We start from the raw sequence: 24,416 nt of genomic DNA on the forward strand, positions 1-24,416 counted from the left end.
CAAAAGGTATAAGGAGATTTCTATCCGTGTAATTTATTTTTGTGGCCAGAACAAACTGAGTTTACGTTTAAATTTACCTCAAATATTTTTGTTTCGACGATAGTTTTTTCTGTGTGTAGTAATTAAATATTTATTTTATTAATTTTTAAATTAGGCAAGCTAATCATGAAAAATTCATGTTTCATTAATGATTATTAATATAAGATTTTTTAACGCGTACGTGTGGTTAATGCACATATAAACATAGCATAAAAACTGTAGGCTACAGTGCTGACACCACAAATCTACGTTACGGTCGGCCAGCAGATGGAAATGATGTGAAAATGATAATGACGTTTTGCTAGCTGTCAAATCGTATGGAATATTTTTTAGTACATCATCACTTTTGTGGTTTTGGATTTCAAACCTAGGAGTCGCATGCACTGGTGCAGTTTCACGTAGATTCATCAATTGGTTTTACTTTGTCCTCGACTTTGTCTGTGTTTTTCCAATAGAGTTAATATACTGAAGAGGAAGAATAGCGCTGGTGTTCCCTTTGTTTCAATGTTGAATAATACCGAGTACAGAACTGTCAAACTGCACAGTTTTTTTCTCGCTTGTACACTAATAAAATTCCACACATTTTTATTGACGAATTTCCATGTGAAATTCCACATGATTTTCATGTGACCACACATAAACAGAATCCACCCACAAGCACACATGAAATTTATGAGTCAAATGAATAGTATGTGTGGTTACCAGGGCGTCACAATATCAGCTTCAATCGACCAAATCGATGCGACGAAGAGACTGCTGGCTTTCTTTTTCTGTTAAAGTCGAACAGCTTCGCAGCATTCTAGAACCTCAGTCGTCGTGCACAAATAAAAATGTTCAATCGCTTGTCTCTCTTTCTCCCGTCGCTCCATTGGTCTTCCTTTCAAGCTTCGGTGAAACGGATGAGTAAAAGAGCGCTCGACTTTGATAGTTTTCTCTTTCATGAAACACATCAACAGAGGTTTCATGACGTATATGACGGAAAATTAAATAACACATTTAAAGCATTTCTCACGTGACAACACGTGAAGATTACACGTAATATTTTAAATTTATCTTCCATCCATATATTTATCTAAAAAAAATGATCAAAAATGGGACATAACGCATTTTAAACAAATTGAAAGATCGGTGATAAAGTGTTCGTGAAAGGGGATTGAAAGCCATAATGAGGTTCGTTTAACCAGAAAATCGACGTTAGTTACATTGAAAGCGATGAGCAAAGCAACGGCGAGAAGTTCCACAGCCAGCGTTTCCTTCTAAGCGTGCTTCTTTTTCACTATCATTTCTGATAGTCTAACTAGGCGTTAAAGAAATGAAGCGTCGAACACGTATGTATGAGAGAAAAAACACACGAGTTCATTTTAGAGCTTCGAAAATGTAGAGCCCTGGTGGTTACACATGGCTTTTATGTGTACACTTATTAAGTATTTAATTTCATGTGTGGGACACATAAAAACAATCTTTAAAATTTTATCAGTGTAAGGAAAAGATGTTTCGACAGCGACGGCAGCGCTATTCTTCCTCTATAGTTTATTGGCGTCTTGCAGTGAAACTTTTCCAAGTTTTCGCCACCTACATTTCGATGTGAGAATTACTAGAAGGAGGATAGTTTCCAAATTTTCCAAGTAAAACAGACGGTTTTTTGGGCAAATCGGTCCATAAAGAAAAACTAATAATTTCCCATGGAAAATTTTGCTTGAATCGTGTAAGAAAACGTGTTTGAAAACTATTTGTTATTATTTCGGTATGGATCGGAGAGGTTTTCATGGAAAATTATGCATAACAAGTTTGCACCCACAGGAAGGGGTTACCTCCTGCGCAGCTGCATTTTTCAGAAAATGGTAAATATGTGCGATTTTCACTAAGATGAAAGTGGAAATTAAGTGAATCTACTTAGGAAAGGTTGTATCATGCTGGTGGTAATGGAGAATTGGTTGTATAGGATGCCAATATTCAATAAATGTTCATTTTGGCCTTTTTTAAGCAAACATATTGATACTCACAATTTTCGACGGAAAACGCACGGAACTTGTTTTACTCAACACGCACCATGCTATAAAATGGTGCTAGATGGTCTTCAAAGTGATAACAAGATGACAAATCATCTTTATTTTGAGTAATTGAGCAATTTACTTCTTTTTGCCATCATATTTACGATGCAGCATTGATGGAGCCGTGAAATGAAATGAATATATCTTATGAAAGTTCAACTGGAAAAGTCAAAGATGCACATCAGTCTGATCGTAAAAACGTTTTCTTCTTCAATTTGAATGTTATATTGGAAGGATTTCACGCAGGCTTGATGAAAATTATGATTTAATGCTAATTTTCATGAATTTTATATGCAGTCTGTCAACATTATCATCATCATGCAGTGGCGACATCTGCGTTGAGCTTGTGCGGCAATCTTCCAATTAGCTCTATTGTTTTTCCCCATAATACGACTGCACTGTATTTAAAGTATTAATATATAAAAATTCCGCTAGATGTCACCCCGAAACAGGAGGATAAGCAGTTGTCAGTTTTGACAGCACATGTCACACACACCAACGCGAATCCCGCGTGTGTTGCGACGAGAGACTGTTGAAAGAAAGGCCATAAACGGACGATTGTGTTTGTGAGCGCGGAGGTCTTCGGACGGGCCTTGTGTCAGTTTTGCAGTCAGTCTGTCAGCTTTTAGCTCGCCATCATCATTCGTATTCGATAGTAGCTAAGCGAAAGTACAAGAGTCAAAAATATTAAAGACACACACGAAGGAACCACGACGACGGAGGAGCGGTGAGTGTGAAAACCTGAATCGTTTTGAGTGTTGCTAATATCCAAAGGTTTGCGGAACATCGCCATCGGTTTCGAGTTCGGAGTTTTCTTCCCCCGGAGAAGGAAGACCAAAGGGCCAGAACCAACTCGTGTTCCTTGATTCGCTGTTGCTCGCTCGCTGGCTGATCGATTTTGCGGTGTATGTGCTTGTGCGGGAAGAAAGAAGTCTAGGCTCGGTCGGTCGGACGGAAGGACGGACAGAGGAAGTGGTGTTTCAGTGAAAAAGTTTTTCGGATTTCGGGGCTGAAAATGTGCGTAATCTCGAACGAAAATCCGTGAGATCCGTGAAACACACTGATTACGACGAGCTGCCGCTTCTGCTGCTGGGTGTGAGAGTGAAACATTCTGTGATTACAAAGAATAAAAATTGCTAAAAAAAAAATTTCTCGCTCGCCAGATTAGTTGTAGATAGAGTCGCTTTTTTTCTAGCTCTGCAGCTTAGCTTAGCTGCTCGTACAAAAAAAAAACAGGGAAAAGAGTTTTGCATGTCGGGTGTCGTAGAAGAGTCATCACTTTGACGACGACGACGACGATCGAAAACGCCTTCTCGGGGGAAAAAGTTTGTGGGAGTTTCCGGGAACCGTGCGAGTGCGAGTGTGTCGCGTGCGTGTGTGAAAGGGATTCAGCGCTGGAGGACGAAGGAAGAAGGCTCCGAAGGGAGAAAGTACCTACATAGCCTGTTCTTCTTGGCCTGGGAGTTTCATCAGTGTTCAGTTGCAACAACGGAGAAGTAGAAGAAGGAAAGCCGAGCGGAGTTTGTTCGTACAGTAAAAGAATTAAGTTTTCCTTTTTTAGTGCTTATCTGTGATCCTTTAAAGGTAAGTTGGAGTGGTTATTAGGTGATTTGTCTGTTCGCTTAAAAGCACCGAGAATGATGACGAATGAACTGTGCGAAAATTCAACACTCGCTCGTCAAGGCCCTTTGCAGTTCGCCAGTCATTCGGTCGGTCGGGTCGGAGTTTTCTTCTTTTGTGTTGGCTGTCGTTTGGGGGAACTGTGTGCGCATTTACTGTCAATGGTCATCCCGAGTTGGGTTGTTTTGTGTTGGCTTTTGTGTTCGTTGCTAAATAACAGAAAATTCCGGTTGTTTTTTTTTGGCTTAGTCAACTAGAAGAACGTTTGTTATCCTGATGATTGAGGGCGACTTAGTGGAATACCTGTATAAAGAAAGAGAGAAGGATTTGTAATTTCCATTTAATTCCACTACCTTATTTGCTTATCCTTGACAGATACGCGTCTTTCGTCTAATAAACGTCTAATATTCGACGTTTGCTATGTTGTTTTTGTTCAGATTCAGACTGTAACTCTCGACCAACAATAGAGAAAGGCCTATCAGCTTTCGTAAACAAAACTTTGTAAGTCCTTTTCTTGCAAACCGATGGCCGCCCACGCAAATCAATGGCATCATCGTGTAGGGGAAAGTTTCTTATGCTACTGGTTTGCGTGGGCGATCTACGTTTTGCGAGGAAAGGGTTTTCAAAGTGTTACATTTTCCATTCGATTAGACGATATCCGGATCGGTATACTCGTTTCAGTGCATCTTGCCTTAATCAAAGTGCTAATTGCGTTTTATAAAATCGACTCAGATCCAGCAACAGCGCACTTGTTTTCAAAACAAAAGGGTCTTGCGTAGTTCAAATAGACAGATAACATTGACAGCTTGTTGACAATGCTGATCACATCAAAAGTAAAATTCGTTCTTTCAAAAACCGAAATGCTTGAGAAATTTAATTCTTGAAGAATCTGTGAATGTTGCAAGGATTTTTCAAACAATGCCGATGGCTTTAAATGTAAATTATTCGAGAATTAAAACAGCATCCAAGCAATCTAACACCGGCATCTGATAGAGCAAACTTCCTTTATCGAATGGCATTGTTAGTTATTTTTTCCTTAATTTGTTATCCGTCGATCTTGTTTTCCGAGGCAGCTCCTACACCTGAACCCTACCTATCAACCCATCAACTCATGAACCGGAGACCAACGGCTTTATTTCCTTTGATCAGAGATGTTATGCCTCAGAGCATCCCGGCGGTGCCGACTGGGATTGAACTCAGGCCTGCTGGGGTGAGAGGTAATCACGCTATCACTACACCACAGGCGCCGCTGGCATTGTTAGTTTGCGTGGGTGCGTTTTGATTAACGAGAAATTTGCATTCAAAGCCGTTGTTTGGTTTCCGCCTATTTAATTCTTTGGTCTTGCATATAGGGGAAATGCAGGCATAGGGAAATTCAGCAATCGACTAAATTTTCAATAGCAACCAAAAATATCCATTAGTAACGTCCCAATAACGCGTTCATCTAGATAAAATTGGCTTATATTGGCTAGAATCTAATAAAATTTTGTTATTGAGTTGGCTGACAATTCACATGTACTCAAATAGAAGCAATTAAAACAGACTCCAGTAAAAGATTAACAATACAGGCAGGTACATCAAAGTTATGTAGGGTTCTGAAAGAGATCGGAGCTCCACCGTAGGAGGGGTAATCCCCCGTCCGGCAGAGATGTCCCGTCAGCCAAAAGAAAATTAAAAGGACCTAAATGTTCTTGTGTAGCCCAGCGTCCTTGAGGAAATAAATAACTGTCGCTAAAGTGGAAGGTTCGTCGTCCAGAATGTCCCTAATGCTGTTGGGAAGTGCGTATTGTTGCCGTAGATGTTGGTATTGCGGACACAGGCATAGGATGTGTTCCACCGATGCAGTGGTTCCGCAAATATAGCACATTCTGTGGAACTGCGTCCCACCAAAACTATGTGAGATCCTTGTATGGCCTGTCCTAAGACGAGAAATCACCTTCTGTGTAAAGGGGGCCAGCTGGTCCAGACCCTGTCAGGCTGTCGGCTTCGCTATTTCCTGGGAAACCGCAGTGCTCAGGGATCCAGGAAAACACAGTGTTCGGGGAGGTGTGGCCTCCACGATACCCTGTATCCAGGGGTGAGTCGGGGTCTCAGATGTAGGGGCTTGTATCACGCTGTACGAATCGGATAGCACCAGTATGGGCCGGTTCGAGGGTGTTGTAACGGCAACAAAGATGGCTGCAGCTTCGGCGGAGAAAACCGAACATTGTAGCGGTAGGGTGCTATTCATCGGTGCTGAAATTCCGGCTACTCCATTTCCGACCCCGGCTCGGGAAAGAGATCCGTCCGTGTGTGGATATGGGTTGGGTAGTCCGAGCCTAGAAGTTCGGCTACTGTTCTCCTCAGCGCTGCAGAGTTATCTCCAGCCTTGAATCTGCTCTTTATCCGAGGTATGCACCATCTTTTGTCTCCATACCAGTGGATCTTGGCCACTGGGGGGAACTCCGAATTGGCAGTCATGCGGAGGAGTCTGTTCCCCTCATCGAGGAGAAAGATCCTTTCATTTCCGGAGGTCATTGCTGTAAAGGCAGCGGCTTTGGTTGCAATTGCTGCGGTTATACGATGGCGAAAGGGCAGAATACCCGCTTCGATGCATGCGGCATCGGTGGCAGTTGACGGAAGAAGACCGGAGACAATCCGAACGTAGGTGTTGAAAGTTGGTCCTAGTATCTGCACGAGCTTTCCGGTGGCGATGCACGTCAACTCAAGACCGTACAGTAGGCGACTATCGTTGACGGCACTTGCAACCCGGAAACGAGTGTCGCGATTGTTAGAAGTTGATCCTACTGCGGCAGTTGTACTTGATCGCCTTGAAGTGCTGCTCAACGTTGAGGGACCCGTCAACAAGTACCCCCTGAATACGAACCCTCTTCTTCAGTGGTATGGGCTGGCTTTGAACTTTGATAGGTGGCTGACACGGTGCCGGGATGAACACACGTGGCACCTGACGCTTTTGGTGGCCGACAGCTGGAAACCTACCGCGCTGGCCCACCTGGCTACAGTGGAGACTGCTGCTTGATCCTGTTACATGCTGCTGTTAGGCCGGTAGTTACGATAAGTACATCGTCAGCATACACGAGAATGTAAACATTTATCGGCAGTCCTGCGAAAACTCCGTTCATGGCCACAAGGAAAAGGTAAACGGCAATAACTGAACTTTGTGGGACGCCCGTCTCTTCTCTGGAAAGCTGGGACCTCGTGTTGCCAACTGCGACTCTGAAAGAACGATCGGTCAGGAGATTTTTGATGAAGTGGACCATGGGTCCACACAGCCCCCAGTTGACAAGCTGCTCTAAGACGAGGAGCGTCCACGTCCTGTTGAAGGCCTTCGATATATCCAGCGAGACGATCTCGGTGTGGAGACCGCTATCGTTGGCACTCTTGAGGACCTCCCCTAATGTTGCGAAATAAATTGACGTTCCGTACTCTTGACCGAAGGCGTGTTGTCGATGTTATAGCAGGTTTTCGGCTTCAAGGAAATGCCTTAGTCTACTGTTGACCATTCGCTCAAGACCTTGGCCATACAGCATGTCAAGGCTATTGGCCGGAACTTGCTAACTTTACGGGTTGTTTATTTGGCTTTTGGGATGGGAATGTCTAAGCTCTCCTTCCACGACGCTGGATACGAGTTAGTGAGCCAGAGCTTGTTGAAAAGCTCCAGCATCCGTTGATGGCCTGGCGTTGGTAACCTCTTGAGTAGAGGGTACCCGATTTCATCGGGACCCGCCGACTTTCCTTTTTTCTATAAAATGCATCGAACGCCTTATTCAATTTGAAATTGTTATTTTCAGGGTGGCCACAGAACCGGGAGAATCGGGAAAAGCCAGGAATTTGAAATGGACCGGAAAACCGGGAATTCCGAAACAAAACCGGGAAAAATCAAATTATATATTTTATTTTAATTTAATTGCATATGCACAAGTTCACACTCTTTCTCAGTCCAACTTGCTCAATATAATTCGAAAATGCTAATCAGTCCCACCGTGATGTTGACTGGCGATGGCAGCTTTTATTCTCTTACACCGATTCCGTTTTCGAGGTGTACCTAACACTAAGCGCCAACAATTGCGAGCTATTGACAGCTCAGCATCATTCGTTTATAAACAAACATGCACCAAACAGCTACACCCTGAAAAATTTGGGCGTACGGTAGTACAGATCTGCTGTTACTCCAGAACAAAAACGAACGACATTAAGCGGCTTAAAGCTTTTTTTTTCGACGGCGATCAAGCGTCTGAAAAAGATTCAGCAAAGTTGGACGATCGGGTTCGTTCGACATTCTCTTTTAAAAGCTTTTTCGTTCACCTCACGTTCGGCTCTTCGCATGTATTGGTATGTTCTGAAACGTACCGACCCGACGACGAGCTATCAACCTTCGTCAATGAAAAAGCTTCGTGTTTTTTTCATTCATTTCGCGAGCATTGGCCTGTTCAAAACCGCATTTGCATTGAAAAAAGTGAGACGCGTTTTCCATCTGTGTTTATAAGTGTAAAACTATCAAATAAGAGTAGTGAAATTTGAGAAAGTTGGAGCAAATAACCATGACTACAAAATATTCGACGAGGTATGAGAAGGATTATCCATGGAGCGCGCCGGATCCCAAAGTACCGACTGCTGCTCGATGCACCTGGTGCAATAAATCATTCAAAATTGATACGATGGGAAGGGTGGTCTTTGGGAGTCATGAAAAAAGCAAAGGCCATCAGCATCAGGCTGCAGCACGTCGCTCAAATTTGCCGATCAGCAGCTTATTTGGAACGAATGGTAAGCTCCGAAATAACACGCTTGATTATACCACAATGCACTGAAACTTGCAACGAAGCTTCGATTATTGTTTTGGTTGCTATCGAATCAAGTTCATCATGTGCTGAGACTTTAATACAAGAATTCTATGAATTGAATACTGATCTTCTATCTCAAATTTCAGATCGTTCAACAAATGATAAAATCATATCTTCAACTTCAAGTTTGACTGTCGATCCCAAGGTGAGTACTACTACCTTGGTCGATCCAATTCAGACAAATGCTTCAACATCATCTGAAGTGGCAGTAGGCACCAATCATGCTGTCATGAAAAAGTATTTTTTAAACGATTCGGTGACGTCCGCTGAAATTTTATGGGCACTTGAAACTGTGGCCACCCATGGTTCATACCGTAGTGCAGGTACCATTGTTGCTCTGTTCCAGAAGATGTTTCCTGACAGCCAAATTGCTTCGAAGATGGAGATGAGCCGCACCAAAGTTGGTTATTTCATCACACACGGTCTGGCACCTTACTTCAAGAAGATCTTACTGACCAAAGTTGAAAGTTGTTCCGAGGTCGTCCTTGGAGTCGACGAAACACTGAACAAAATTGCATAACGGCAGCAACTTGATGTAAGCATTCATTTTTGGGATGAAGACAAGCAGGAAGTACAGACAAGATATGTAGGCTCAGCTTTTCTATCATCGACACGAGCGATTGACTTGATGAGTGGGATCAAGAAGTGTTTCGAAGCATATCCCGGACTGTTGAAAAAAGTTATTCAGGTGTCTATGGATGGACCCAACGTGAACTGGCGACTCCTTAACGATCTGTCCTCCGAATTGCAAGAGATGCGTGAGAGCAGTTCCTTCAGTCTACTCAGCATTGGCAGTTGCGGTCTTCATGTAGTGCATAATTCGTTCAAGAGCGGTATGCAGAAAACGGACTGGAAGATCGATCAGTTTCTGATGTCGTTGTACTACCTGCTAAAAGATGTTCCCCTAAGACGTGCTGACTTTATAGCAGTTCCTGGTAGCACCATATTGCCGCTCAAATATTGCGGAGTCAGGTGGGTGGAAAACCAGCGAGTAGCAGAACGAGCTCTAGATATGCTTCCTCATCTGCGAACATATGTGAAGGCAGTAAAATTGCAACAAGAGTCAAAACGAAAAGAAAGTCATCCCAATTTCAGGAGAAGCTTTAAGGCGGTTTACAGCTCCAACGCGTTTTCAGTGGTGTCTCAAGCGGTATCGGATCAGCTCTTTGGACCTAAATTGAGCTTTTTTGTAGCTGCAGTGGCAAATGTGGAACCATTTTTGAAAGAATTTCAGGGTGATGCACCACTTGCTCCCTTTTTGTACGATGAACTAACAAGCCTAGTTCAAAATGCGATGCAGAGAGTGATGAAGCCAGACCGCCTTGAAAAGAAACCTAAAGCGCTAACGGAGATTGACTTTAATCAGGACAACCTTCTTACATCAGCTGAAGTAGACGTGCGATTTGCTGTAAAAGCGGCTATCAAAGCGGAAGGAATCCGTGGAAAAATGTCTGAACAACAACTCTTGGTGTTTCGCAACGACTGCAACGTTGCATTTTTGACGAAACTCCTCGATCGTTCGCCACTTCGATATGCTCTAACAAGGTATATTTCTTGTTTAAGTCCATCTGTTATTTCAAACTCCCCAGATGTAGCCAAGAAACGACTTGAGTTTTGTTTGGAACATATGGTGGAGAAAGATCATTTGGCTGGAGCTGTTGCGGACAAGGTGAAGGATGAATATTCGCAAATTTGCACGATGGCCTTCTTCAAGTTAATTGCTTCAGGATATCGCAGACAGGAGACGCGGGTCGATCATTTCTGGTTGAAGGCAATTGCTGATTCTGGAAAACAGCTTCCGAATTTGGCATCGTTTGTCAAGAAGATATAATATTTCACGGAAATGCAGCCCAGGAGCGCGGATTTTCCGTCAATAAGGAGGGCCTGGTGGTAAATCAATCCGATGAAAGCCTGGTAGCACAACGCACTGTACATGATGGGATTTTAGCGGCTGGTGGTGTGACCAACATTCAAGTGGACAAGCAGCTTATTCAGTACTGTCGAAACGCCCGAGGTCGGTACCAGGAATTTTTCGATGCAAAGCGAGCTGAGGGGATTGCAAGCAATAAAGAAGCTAGCAGAAAAAGGGAAGCGGACAAAGCAATAAAAGAGCTGGAAATGAAAAAGGCTAAACTTTTGGCAGACGCAGAGAAAGAGGCTGCTGCTTTGGACGTTAAACTATTAGAGCTGAGAAAGTAAAGTGTAATATTAAGGTTTCTTTTTAAATATAAACTGATTCGACCATTTTGTATGGAACATAAACATATTTTCCTATTATTTTTGTATCTTCATCTGGATTCAGCTATGAGTTTGGTTTTTTGTTTTTGTGGATGAAAATTGTCGAAAATTTGCTTAGTTATTTTCATTTTATTTTGTTTGAGGCAAAACGGGAAAATATTAATGTTTTAACCGGGAAAACCAGGAAAAAACCGGGAATTTCAAAATAAAAATTCTGTGGCCACCCTGTTTAGTGAAAAAATGTCCAGAAAGCACTTATAGATATCTGAGGTTTGTGTTGCCATTTCCGCTTTATTCAAGATTTTACATTCCTGTATTTCGTAACCAGTCCTCGTAAAATGTTGCTATGGCAAGTAAGTATTAAATGGTAAAACACAGTGGCGTTTCCTTAACATCAATCTACCTGTGCATTTTGTATTAGGGTGGGCATAGAGTATGCTTGTACTTGCCACACAATTATACTAATGCAAAAATTGTACAGGTATCGAAAGCTCTCCAGTAATAACTGTGAAAGTGCATCTAGAACACTAAGTTGAGAGCACGCAATAAGCTAATATGCGATAAGCAAAAAGCTTGAGATGCAAAGAAGAAGAAGAAGAAAAATGTTGACCTGGAAACTCAGGGAATCTTCTTTAAATTCAGGGAAATATTTCTCAATCCTTATTCTCGACTACATTAAAAACTATAATGGTATCACTCTATTCCTGTCAGCCACATATAGATGCACCATTGATCACATGATTTTGACATTGTTGGGCAAACTAACAGTGGTAAAATTGACGGAGGTATGACAGAATAAAACAGTTTACTCTTTCACACTTGCATTGCAATGCTGGATTCTAGAAAGAGTAATCTGTTGCAGCTATCCGAACCCCTATATTCATAATATTTATGTGAGTTACGACGAAATGCTTGCCCCGACGAAATGCTTGGTGGGTATCACCAATCATGTAGGAAAGTGAAACAATTATTTTTTTTAGAAGGCTTAGACTTGAATAATTTAAGTCCAGGGAAAAGCTCTATGACTCGAAACATTTAGCAAATATCCAAGACATGGACCATTTCTTCAAGGTCTGGTCATTTCCAGAGTGATTTTTAATTTGGGCCTAATTGCTTACGTCAACCGCCGATTTCTCGCGAATTAAATCTCAATCTCGTGAACAAACCATGCCAAGATAATAAAGGAATCATTTCTCACCTGATTGTGCAATTAGTTTTCGTGATTGAGCTTTTATTCGCATGAAATGACGTGTTTGTTTACAAAAACAATTACGCCCAAGGGGTTGATCACTCTACACAGTGTGCCAAAATCAAACTTGGGCACACCCGGGCACAGTCATTGGCGCTGTTTGGCACCAATGGTTACAATTTTTATGATCTTTAAAGCTACTGGCAACATTGAACTTTTTCTGCGCCTGCATGTTATTGATATTGTCACAATACAATCCAATTTTTACAAACCACAACCGTGAATCTCCATCAAGTCCTGCCAGTGATTCTCCAAAATCGAATTGAATTCCACAAAGTACAGTCAGCGTACATCCTATCACCGACAAACCGACATGACACTTAATTCTGGCTTATGTCCGAAAATCGTAAACGGCTAATTTAAACGTGCAGTGATCCGAACTGACAAAACCATAGAATTTTTTGATCTAGATAAAAATAATTGGTCCAGAATAGATCAAACACGAACCAATTCATATCTTTTGCATGCGGCTTAGCTAAATATTTCCCGTGAACACGGAGCCAGATTTCGGTAGTGTGCTTTGATCAGAAATTTTAGTATTTTTGCTATGGTCATTCATGTCGGTTTGTTGCCTGTCCAAAGAAGTAGGCACATGAAAAATCAGGGCAATCGCATGCATAGCAAACCCCATTCAATCAATCTCTACATTACCGGCTCCAGCTCAGGGGGTAAGTCACTCTGCCACCTGGTGTTAAACACATCTAGACAGAAAACCTTAGTTTCACGTACCCACTTGCAAATTGTAGATGTCTCCACCGTACGTAAACAATGGGGTCAGCCATCGTTGGTGGCACAACTTTTTTCACATCAGAAAACATGTTTTTGTTTCACTTCATGTGGACGTCGAAAGCAAACCAAGAATAAATTTTGAGTGAGACGTATTACTGGTGTTGTATTGTATCTTGGAATTCAATCGATTTAATTATATCAAAATTCATCATCATCGCGTTCAAAAACAACTCACCACCAAGTTGAAATGCGAGGATTGCCTGAAAGAGTTGACCGGAAACGCTCAGAGCCTTGAAGTACATGGTTGCATTCTTCTAATATGCAAAATTTCGGAAGTAGAGCTAAAGATACTCGTTAATAACAAGGATAACTTTAATGTCGGCAAATTCTATTGTTTGCTGGAAAATCGAATACTAATGAATATTTCCAACTATCATACTCAAATCTTTTATCGACTGGCAGAGCACATTTTAGATCATGATGCTGTCAACAACCATCGAAATATGTTGATCAAATTATGCATTGATTTCTATCTTAAATATCGACTGGAGCAGTACGCCAAAAACTTCGGTGGGATCAAGATTTCACTACGTAAAAAACTTACTAAACTGATACTGTTCCGTGGAGAATGAAGGAGAATTGATTACTGTATAGTTCAATAAACGTCACAATAAAAAAAACTTTATTAATCCACCAGTGGTGTGATCTGGCACTTCTTATTTCTGTAAATTCTGATATTCTTTTTAAAAATTACCCCGAAAGCACCACCCTAATAAAAATGTTCCATACACGAACCATAACCCAAATGGTTTAACCATATGACACATAGTTCGGAACCTGCACAGGTTTTTAAGCACTTTTTATGGTTATTTCCTATGTGAGCACTGGGCAGTAACCCGATTAAAGGGTTTCGTTTATTTCGGTTATGTGGTTGCCGACAAACATCACTTAGTTCCCGGATTTTAGGGTCTTGTTCCGTCCATATATTCGGAACCAGTTAATCGATTGAAAGTCTATTAATTAACATTCTATAGAATCATGGTAGCTTTCATTTGGTTGTTGTTGCGTTCAATTCGGTAGAGTGGTTGCCGAGAAATACATATAAGAAAATTGTCTTACGCGCTCTCTCACACACATAAATAGACAGACATTTTCCGATCCCGTCATGCTGAGTCGATTGGAAGACTATTAGAAAAAAATATCAATGTTTTTATGAAAAGTTAAAAACGGGAAAAAAAGTTGATAAAAAAATAAGACCAATTGTAAATTTACTCCACCATTATTCGATTTGACAGAACCAGAGTACCAGAATTTTCGGGGTACATTAGCATTACACTGGAGCTGTTTAGTTGCTCCCGGGGTGTGCCATATACACAATACCAAATCAGAGAGATCCATCCTACTAGCTGCGGCGTACCAAATAGTTCATATTTTTTGCGAAATTTAGATCCAGAGATTGCTTAGAAAGGGGCATGCTCGGCTGGGTTATCAGGGCTTGATTGCAACTGGAATTCGTTTGGAATGGATTCGAGAGGGCTTTACTGATTTGAGCCAAGATCTTGGCTTTTCTTGGCGAGAACATCATAATTCACATCCTTCAGAGATCGTTCATTGTCCGCATCTTTTACCGTCCTCAAAAACTTCCGGAAATCGCCCAACCAACGCTCAATATAATTTAACACCTTGAATTTTCTGGTGGCAATGGCAATGAACGGAATCTTTATGGGGCTCCCCAAGGAGATTTACATTCTCGTCTATGCGGACGACATTTTGCTACTGATCATAGGGAAGACCCTGAAGGCCATGAGGATAAAGCTCCAAGCTGCGGTCTCCGCTGTTGGCCGATGGGTCGCTAGGACCGGCTTTGAGATATCTGCTGAAAAGAGCTCAATCTCCCACGTCTGCCGCCTTGGCCACCGACCACTTCCGACACCAATCAAAATTAACAGCCACACTATCCCTAGAAAGAAGACCATATCCATCCTCGGGGTCACGATTGACCGGAACTTTCGGTTCGGCACCCACCTTAATGATGTTAGGATTAATTGTCGAATACGATTGAACATCCTCCGCTCCCTCTCCGGGCAGCATAAAACGAGCAACAGGGCCATCGTACTCAATACTGCCAGAGCCATTGTTCATAGCCGACTGACCTACGGAATTGAGCTCCTCTGTGCGTCCAGCGATTCGGTCGTCACCCGACTAGCACCGATATATAACCAGGCAACACGAATTGCGGCTGGACTTCTGCCCTCAACACCAGCCGATACCGCCTGTATTGAAATCGGAGTGCTCTCTTTCCGATATTACATTGCGGAAACAATCTGTACCAGAGCCGTGGGCATCGACGAAAAATTAAGCGGAGACGGAGAATTCTATCTCCTCACAGAAGGGAAACGAATCCTCCAAGAAATCGCTCACCCAGAGCTCCCCCCGGTGGCCCAGCTCCACTGGAACGGAGCCAGAGAGTGGGATTCTTCCCCCATCCGAGTGGACAAATCCATGGCCAAGCAGTTCCGAGCAGGAGACAACTCTACGGCAATGACATCCTGCCTCACCGAATTATTACAAACACGGTACCACAACTATGAACTCCGTTTCACCGACGGCTCCAAGGCAGGAGGCAGGGTCGGCTTTGGAGTAACTGATTGGTAGACCTCACACTTCTGGAGACTCCCCGATCAATGCTCGGTCTTCTCGGCCGAGACTGCAGCCCTCCATTACGCAGCTTCTCTACCATCCTCCTCTCCGCTATGTGTACTAACCGACTCTGCTAGCGTCCTCGCGGCACTGGAATCCGCCACCGCCCGCCACCCCTGGATTCAGGCCATACAAAACCACACCCCCCTGGCACCACTTTCATGTGGATACCGGGACACTGCGGAATTGCCGGAAACACAGAAGCAGACCACCTCGCAGCCATTGGACGAAATGGCCGACTCGCCAACACTTCGGTCCCCAGACAGGACCTAAAAAGTTGGATCAAGTCAACCCTCAGGACGGCATGGGACCGGGAATGGTTCGCCAGGAGAGACCTCTTCATCCGGAAGACCAAAGGGGTAACCCTTCCCTGGACGGATGTCCCAAGGTTTAACGACCAGAGATTCCTGTTCCGGTTAAGAACCGGCCACACCCGCATCATTCACAACATGGGGAGCAGCAGTTGCAGAAACTTCCGCCAAAGATGCGACACCTGCAGAACAATAATGACGGTCGAGCACATTCTAATAAACTGCCCTTGTTTCCACGGACCACGAGAACTTTACGGAATCCCGGGCAACATCCGAGACGCCCTTCAGAACGACCCGGTAGCAGAGGCACAACTGATATGTTTCGCGAAGGAGGCCGGAATCTACAAGAGGGTTTAACCCATATATATTATGACAGTAGGCCCGGCATTCCCTGCCGGTAGCGGGTGCCAGGTCTCTCCTGGCAGCTGCTACCGGTGGGGCTCTGCTGGGGACCTCAAAACAAAACAGAAAACACAAAAGATGACAGCAACATAAGACAGTAAGGCAAAATAAGTTCCCCTCTGGAACCGCAACCATCATTCAACTCCGCAAAACAAAAACTCTGTACCTTCTCTCCCTTTGGGATACCCCCTTCTGGGGTGTCCGGAGACGAACCAGCCCAGGGCTGAAAGTCTCCTTAATAAAGATATAAAAAAAAACCTTGAATTTCACCTTCACCTCGATTTGGAATCCCTTCCACCTGTAGCCGGAACAGATTCGAGTGGTAGAAATATTCCGTTTCCTTCAACCGATTGATTTCCTCTACCATCGGCGGCTTGTACAGCTGTTTCATGACTTTGATCTTCCGTTGGTGTTCTTCGTCTGTTCGTCGCTTGGAATGGATTTGCGCTTAGCGCCTTTCGATTCCGAAGATCCGACAGTCGTGACTAGCACAAACCGTCCACCACTTTCTTGGCCGCTGTCACTTTCCGGCCGCGGTCGACCAAAACTGTCGTCGTCAATTTAGTTCTCAGGTTTCGAAAAACAAAACAAAATTAAGAGTTGTCAAAATACCGGGTTGCCAAACAATTCATTGTTCACAAGCAAACAGAAGTCAGTTCAATTACTTCTCGGCACTGCCGTGCCAGCTGCGGCACACTGAGAAAAAAGTTGGCGCAAAACAAGTGTGTAGAGTGATGCAAAATTTGACTTTTTCGCTCCACAGTGATTAAATGGTTTCAAATTGCGAAACATTTCGATAGCTATTCTTATAGAAAAATTTCTCAGCTACAACTTTGCTAAAGATCGTTTCTTTGTAAAACGAGACATGAAAAAGTTATTAATTATTTAAGAGATTGGTAAACTTATGACATGATCAAGCAGCTGCTCTGTAGGCAACACTGTATTTTGCAGTGTGACATAGTAGCCATCCTATTCAACGCCCCAGAAACACTAATGTTGCCTGCTGAGCAGTTGATTGAGCATGATCATAAGACATCAGCGCATTGAACCATTGATAACTTTCGATCCTTCAGCAAAGTTGTAGCTGGGAAAATTTCCTACAAGTACAGTTGAAAGCTTTCAAAGCAGACAGATATAGGAATTATTAGATACACATGAACAAAAATCTTGGTTTTACCATAGTAATTTCCATACAAACTTCAAATGGTTTGTGCCATCTCAGTTTCTCACCAAATGGGTTCAAATTTTGAGAGGTTAGTCAGAATCCGATTTGGAATCGTTTAAGTACTGTGGAGCGAAAATTTTAAATTAAATTCAGATAAATTATTACTTTGCTAAGAAATATGCAATTTTGTTATATTTTGAAAATCAATAAAAATACAAGAAATTATAGAATTTTGTTGAAGCCAGTTAGCAGGTTACACTCTTATATTTTACTATGAATTTACAGCAAAAGGTATGCCACTCCGCACACCAATCTTGGGTCATCTTTTTTTTTGTCAGTGTGCCGATTGTGCCGGCCATAGAGCTAGCTGTGATTGTTTGTAAAATACCCATTCCGGCAACCCGGTATTTCTGACACCTTGAATGTTTTGCTTTGAAATCGCAAGTATAAATCGGATTGAGGATGACGTGCGTAGTGGCGGGTGTACGAAATTTTGATATTTTGTGTTCATAGGATAATAAAAGTCCTGTGTTTTAGGGTTTTATAATGCCCTCAAAGGCTAGAAACCTAGCCTTTCGTGATGTGAAAAGCAACGGACTATCAGCGCCCGGAAAGAGTTGTTACCAGTGGGAAACATTGTAGAAGACTGATTAGACTTATGTAGTTTGTTTTGTGTGAGTTGCAGCTTTATTTGAGTTAAGGGTACTAATGGGGTCTGATTAACTTCTGGTCTGAGTTCCTCTGGTATAGGAAGGTACAATTAGGAGATATTCCTGAATTTACAGTCAAACAGCACGTAATGCTGTGAACAACTTCAATGACAGTTGTCCAGCAGTGCTTCCATTTTATTTACAACAATCCAATGCCTAAGAGATTGTGCCTAAGGTGTGCCGATGGATGTGCACAAGCTGTGCCGAATCTAATTCCGGCACAATGTGCTTAGTGACTTACCCCTTGATTTACAGAGTTGAGCTTTCTGACGTTTATAAAAGGCACACATGCGTAATCCCATTTTCAAGTGCGTAGTTTGTTATCCTCACTTTCGCTCCTACATCTTTTTTCCAGATATCATTTTGATCAAATCAAACATTTTCATGTGATGATTTAAAAAAAAAATGATCTTTTTTTTTAATACACCTTTTTCAAAGGCTAATCTTGAGAAATAAATCATATTTAATCAAAAAAATGCAACCATTGGTAGCAGCGAACATGTGGGTAATGTTTCATTCCAATCGGACATACTCATGTCCAACCGGTTTGCGTTTTGGGCTGCGAATGCTCAATAATAAAAAGACAAAAAGATGTTCTGTCCAAGGCATTCAAGGCTACCCCGACCAGTGGTTATAAATGTCATGAAAATGTTATGAGGAAAAATGTCAAGACATTAAGTTTCTCCATACAATTTGTATGGTGACACCCCAGCAGTGAGGTGGGCTAAAACGCGTTCCGCGTTAGCATTTTTTCACGTACTATTTTAAGACTAATTGATATAAACAGCTTCCCAGATGATAGTTCAACAACTCTTCTAGTGATTGTGAATTTAAAACCTATTAAATTTATTTTGAAAAACTCGTAAATATGCGCTTTGTATCATATTAACTCATGACGCGTATTATTCCACCTTACCCTGTAACAATTTCATTATTCTGTAATAATTTGGATCAAAAAAATAATGGGAAAAAAATTTCCCGTTTTTTTTTTTTGTTTTAATTTATTTGTACAGGCTCAATCGAATAAACTTTACAGAGCCAAGTTATAATTTGCAGGGCTGTTACAACAGGCGTGGATTTCGCGAATTTCGCGGATTTCGCGATTTTCGCGGATTTGTCGCGGATTTGTCGCGGATTTGAACTTTCAGTCGCGAAAATCGCGGAAACATTAAATGATGTCGCGAAAATCGCGAAGGGACTGATGTGCTGTCACAAAAATTGTGGAAGAAATTCATTGTAACGTTTCCGCCCCGGATTATTTTGCTGGCATCCATTTTGTTGTTCATTTGGCTCTCAATTTTTAACCGGTTCAAGCCGGGCACCCTGCAGATAATCGAGAGGTGATCTCAATTCCATAAGTTACACCGGATTTACACGGGGATTCACTGGGGTCTGTCCAATGTGAGACATTTTCATGGTTGTTTATTTTCAAAATGAACATAACATTTTTCGTTATCAAATCATAAACGAATCGTATACATGCGAGTAATTGCCATCTATACCAGATATTCTAGGTTCTCTAAATCGTCCTGGAGTTCAGTTGATTTGTTTTACTATATCAACCAGGACTGCAATGATGTCTGTAGTATCGAAATGTGTCCAAACAGATTCAAAGTGCCTATGTGGATCGTGTCCGACCTATTGCTACGTATACAGGATGTTATAGGTTCTGAAATCATTCTGGAGAACAGATTATTTTTCTACTAGACCACAAAGACAAATTAAATACCTGTAGTATCGAAATATGCCCAAACAAATTTGCAGCGTCTATGTGGATCATGCCAACCTATTTCCGGGTATGCCATATGTTCTAGGATTTCCAAATCGATATTTCGATACTACCAATTTTATCGCAGTCTTTGTTGATCTAGTAAAAAAAAAATCATCTTAACTGCAGGACGATTTGGAGAACCTAGATCGTCTGGTATACGTGGAAATAATTTAACATTATCATAGTGTCTATTATGAATCTGTTTGGATAGATTTCGATACTACGGACTTTATCCAGTCATGGTTGATCTAGTAAAATAATGAACTTCAGAACGATTTGGAGAACTTAAAATATCTGGTATACATGGTAATAGTTCATGCATGATCCACATAGACACTGTGTATCTGTCTGGAGATATTTCGATACTAAAGACATTGTCCCAATCTCGGTTAATCTAGTAGATCAAATTATCTGAACTCCAGGACGATTTGAAGAATCTTGAACATCTGGATTACTCGGAAATAGCATTATTGCAGTCTTGGTTGATCTAGTAGAACAAATCAACTGATGTCCTGGACGATTTGGAAAACCTATAATTTCCGGTATACATACACTAATAGAATTCCACACATTTTTATTGACGAATTTCCATGTAAAATTCCACATGATTTTCATGTGACCACACATAAACAAAATCCACCCAGAAGCACACATGAAATGTATGAGTCAAATGAATAGTATGTGTAGTTACACATGGCTTTTATGTGTACACATATTAAGTATGTGTCCAACACATCGATATCATTTGTTGATAACATTGCAAAAATTCATGTATGGGACACATAAAAACAATATTTGCAATTTTATCAGTGTAGTAATAAGTCGTGCATGATACAATGTCACATATATACGATTCGGTTATGATTTGATAACGAAAAGGTGCTGGGTACATATTGGAATAAAAAAATTTCATGAAAATGTCTTACCATTTTAAAGACCCCAGGGAATATCCGTGTAAATACAGAAACGCGACGTGAACAACAACTGTGACTTATGAAACTCTGGTAATTTCTCGATTGTGTGCAGGCTGTTTGGTTTGAATCGGTAAAAAATTGAGAAAACAAGAGCCAAATTAACTACAACATTTAGGCCAGCAAAATACGTCAGAGACGCAAAGGTTAATTTTCAAGAAAATTTTCATTTCAAATGAAAATGCATTTTTTTTTGAAATAATGTTCCATCAAATCTAAGCCGGTAATATTCAATAGAATCTCATATTGTAAGTGTGTTTTATTATGTTCAGTAATTACTCAGAATTTATACTATACATAAATAACTGAAGATGATACATTGTTATTTTTTTAGGTTACAAACGATACTCCTTCAGCTCAGTCGGTAAAGGCGCAGCTACAAAGCAACTCCATGCTGGAGGCGACTGAGTTCGTTTCTCGTCAGGTCTATTAATTTTTCGAGTTGGAAAATGTCTCTACTTTTTTGGGCATAGGATGGTACAGGCATAGAAAGCTCTCAATTAAAATGTGAAAGTACTTCAAAGAACACTAAGTTGAGAGCAGATTAAAATCTAATATGCTATATATACACATAAGCTTAAAACGCCATGTAGTACCTACCTAGTATACACATGGTACTTTTAGGTAATGAAAACAGTTTTTTTTTGTCGCGGATTAGTATTTGAAGTCGCGGATTTCTTTTGAGAAATCGCGGATTTCGCGGATCAAATTTATAAAATCTTGTAACAGCCCTGCATTTGCGTTTAACATAATTAATGCCTTAAATCTAGAGTTAAGGAATTGAACAGATTACTCGCGGTTGTCTCGAGGTTAGTAGAAATTTACAGTTTTATGGATGGGGAGAGGGAGAAGGAGGAGTTTCCCGTTTTTGTCAGCCTAAAATTTGAGAAGCGGCTGACAAAATCGGGAAAGCATTGAATCAGAATTCACCCAAGCACGACATTAGCAGTTCTTATTATGAGACAAATTAAAATACATAAATACGTGACGGGCTTCGGTGACAGTGTCGTACGACATAGACTGTCATATGACATTTTAGTTTGGTACTGTGCTTTGATAGCTTGTTTTGCAAGTGTCGGAAGCAAATGTAACAAATGCCTTAGAGTACATGACAGGCTTCTCTTTTCCTAGAAGGCGGTCGTATCAATAACTCGTGCGACGCCTTCTTATCAGTTTTTAACTACAAATTTGTTCACCGATTGAAATGTAACACAGCTCCTAGCAGTTACGTACATCTATATCATCCACCAACCATCTGAACTGAATATTTCAAAAATTCGAACATTCATTACTTCCGAGCAGGTCGAGGTTTCTGCTGTTTGTTCATCAACGTTCACACTTGCTTCGTATCTTCTCACACCGCCCTCTTGTGCACACACAGATGGGATGCTAGTAGACTATACTCAAAACACCATACCTACCTACCCATTCACCCAACTCTTGGCTGGGGGCTTTCCACTCTGTCAAGAAGAGGAGCAGTCGGTAACGATAACGACAACGACAACGAATTGTGATTCGCGCTTGAATGATTGATAAATATGACGTCATTATGGGGAGAGTATCATCACAGTTGTGTGTAGCTCAGCTACCAAAGGGCTGTTCATATATCACGTAGACATTTTATAAATCCTCTCAAATATCGATCCAGATGTGGTTTATGAGCAACCCCTAACGAGCGGTCTCTTCTTCTCAATCACTGCACTCGCTGCCAGCCAGTGGCAATTTTCCTATTGTTGTGGTGGTGGTGCTCGTGACTCTGTATACCCAACTATAGTAGGTGGTATTTCTGTAATTTCATTCTTGACTCGTCGGGTTCGATTTTTGTGATGTTTTAAAAATAAGCCCAGAAGGCATTCCTTTCCGTCCGACTGACTGACATCTTCGCTTCCCTCCCCTCCCCCCTCCCTTCATCCTTCATTAACCAACCGTCAGTGCTATTCGATTCCCGTATTCTCTCTGTTAGCACTAGACTACTAATTCCGCGTGGTGTGGAGTTCGACGTCTACCTAAATCCACACTAAACCATGTCATGCGTGTACGTCGTCTGTCTCTGTTTTGAACTAAGACGTTTTGACCATCGAGCACTAATCAATTTCTGTTGTTTTCTTCTTCTTTCTCCCATTTCAGTGCTGTGTTATCACCATCAACGTGTTATATTGAATGAAATTAAAATTTAAACTAGTTATATCATCGCAAAGAAAGTGCGTGTGAGATAGTGTAAAAGCAAAGTAAAAGCAGTCGAATAAAAAATAAGTGTTTGTGTGTTCATAATAGTGTAGCCAAAGTGCGAGTAATATATAAAAAAATATATTGGAAACAGGATCCTCTCTCTCTTCCTCGGGTTTATTTTGGGCGGCGTACAGGCAAAGAGCGCAAGAACATCTGGACACCGTTAGTCACCGGCAGTAGTAGTAGCATTAGTAGACATCACTTCTACCAGCACCACCAGAAACCACCATCATCATCAACATCATCACTACCGCCGGCTAGCGGGGATTCACAGTCGTCATGTTTTGGGACTCTGCAAACTCGCTGTCGAATATAGACAGCCTGCTCAGTAAAGAGGTGAGTAATTGTCGGCGGCCATCCCGGACCGGTCAGTGATGCTAGGTTTAAGTTTGGTTCTCGAAAATCTACCTTTTTGATAAATAATGAAAATAAGTTGACTTTACAATAGGGTTTCTTGCGGCTTCAATCATTCCTTCACCTATTATTATCGTCAGGGAGGGGGTACGTAAAGTTCTTGAGTGCTGAGTTTTGGCTAAACCATCCAGCTTCATATTCTTTATGCAAAAAAGCGCCCACTTCACTTCCTGACCAAAATGTATTGACGAATTCAGCATACGACACATACAGTGTATCGCAAAATTGAGCGTACACCCTAGTGGAGCATTTTTTGGAACATTCTGAATAGATATTTTATTTAATATTGGTTGATTGATTTATGATGTTTTATCGTTTTAGTTTTGGACTTTATTGGAATAACCAGTATGAAATTAGATTTATTTTAGTAAAACGCACGATGAAGTAATGAAGTAATGAAATTGGGTTGTTAGCTGAATGTTTAAATAAAACAGCAAAAAAGGGTTATCTTCCATTTAATTCCACTCAATTAATTTTGGTATCCATAACAGATACGTATTTCGACTACAATGTGCAGTCTTCATCAGTGTCATTCCTACTAAAGAACTTATCACGATTTTCAACTTTTTAACTAGTGGACGAATTTCAGTAGAATTAATGGAATATGAATGATTTTTATTATGACTAAAAATGGGCAAAATTTCAAAAAGTTTAGTTCATTATATTTTAAGATATTAAGGTTGTTCAACAAAAAGGCGTTTTTCTCAAATAGCTCTTACTTTTAATAAACGCAACCAAATAAGCCCAACACTGTACCAATAATTGATAAATCTTAGATGATTCAGCAGTCATAAACTCAGAAACGTATCCTTTCAAATTGTGCTTTTAAAGTTGCTTTTTCTAAAATTTAAGGACATCTGTACGATCAATTTTGAGATACACTGTATGAGCAGGGGGATTTTGATAAATCTTTAACCTTACTAAACTAGCGAGATTTTCCTTTCTTCCTTCACATCATGATATCCTTTGGGAACGG

The 24,416-nt window shown here is 41.3% G+C and overlaps 1 protein-coding gene across 2 annotated transcripts in view; it reads left to right on the forward strand.

The window, feature by feature from the left end:
- The first annotated feature begins 2,735 nt into the window (after window positions 1–2,735).
- Window positions 2,736–24,416, forward strand: part of fmt (phosphatase 6 regulatory subunit 1-like protein fmt) — a 76,683-nt gene continuing 55,002 nt past the window's right edge. The window contains exons 1-3 of one of the 2 annotated variants that reach the window (XM_065226619.1): window positions 2,736–2,995; window positions 3,259–3,674; window positions 22,925–23,362. In XM_065226619.1, coding sequence (XP_065082691.1) covers window positions 23,306–23,362 — 57 coding nt within the window. In that variant the 5' untranslated portion in view covers window positions 2,736–2,995; window positions 3,259–3,674; window positions 22,925–23,305. The remainder of the gene's footprint in view (window positions 2,996–3,258; window positions 3,675–22,924; window positions 23,363–24,416) is intronic. The other variant, XM_065226618.1, reaches the window with a different exon arrangement.

This window comes from Ochlerotatus camptorhynchus, unplaced genomic scaffold, assembly GCF_037179485.1.
Source record: "Ochlerotatus camptorhynchus isolate MF236.1 unplaced genomic scaffold, CSIRO-AGI_Acam_v1.1 ptg000257l, whole genome shotgun sequence".
In the NCBI taxonomy this organism is placed as follows: Eukaryota; Metazoa; Arthropoda; class Insecta; order Diptera; family Culicidae; genus Ochlerotatus; species Ochlerotatus camptorhynchus.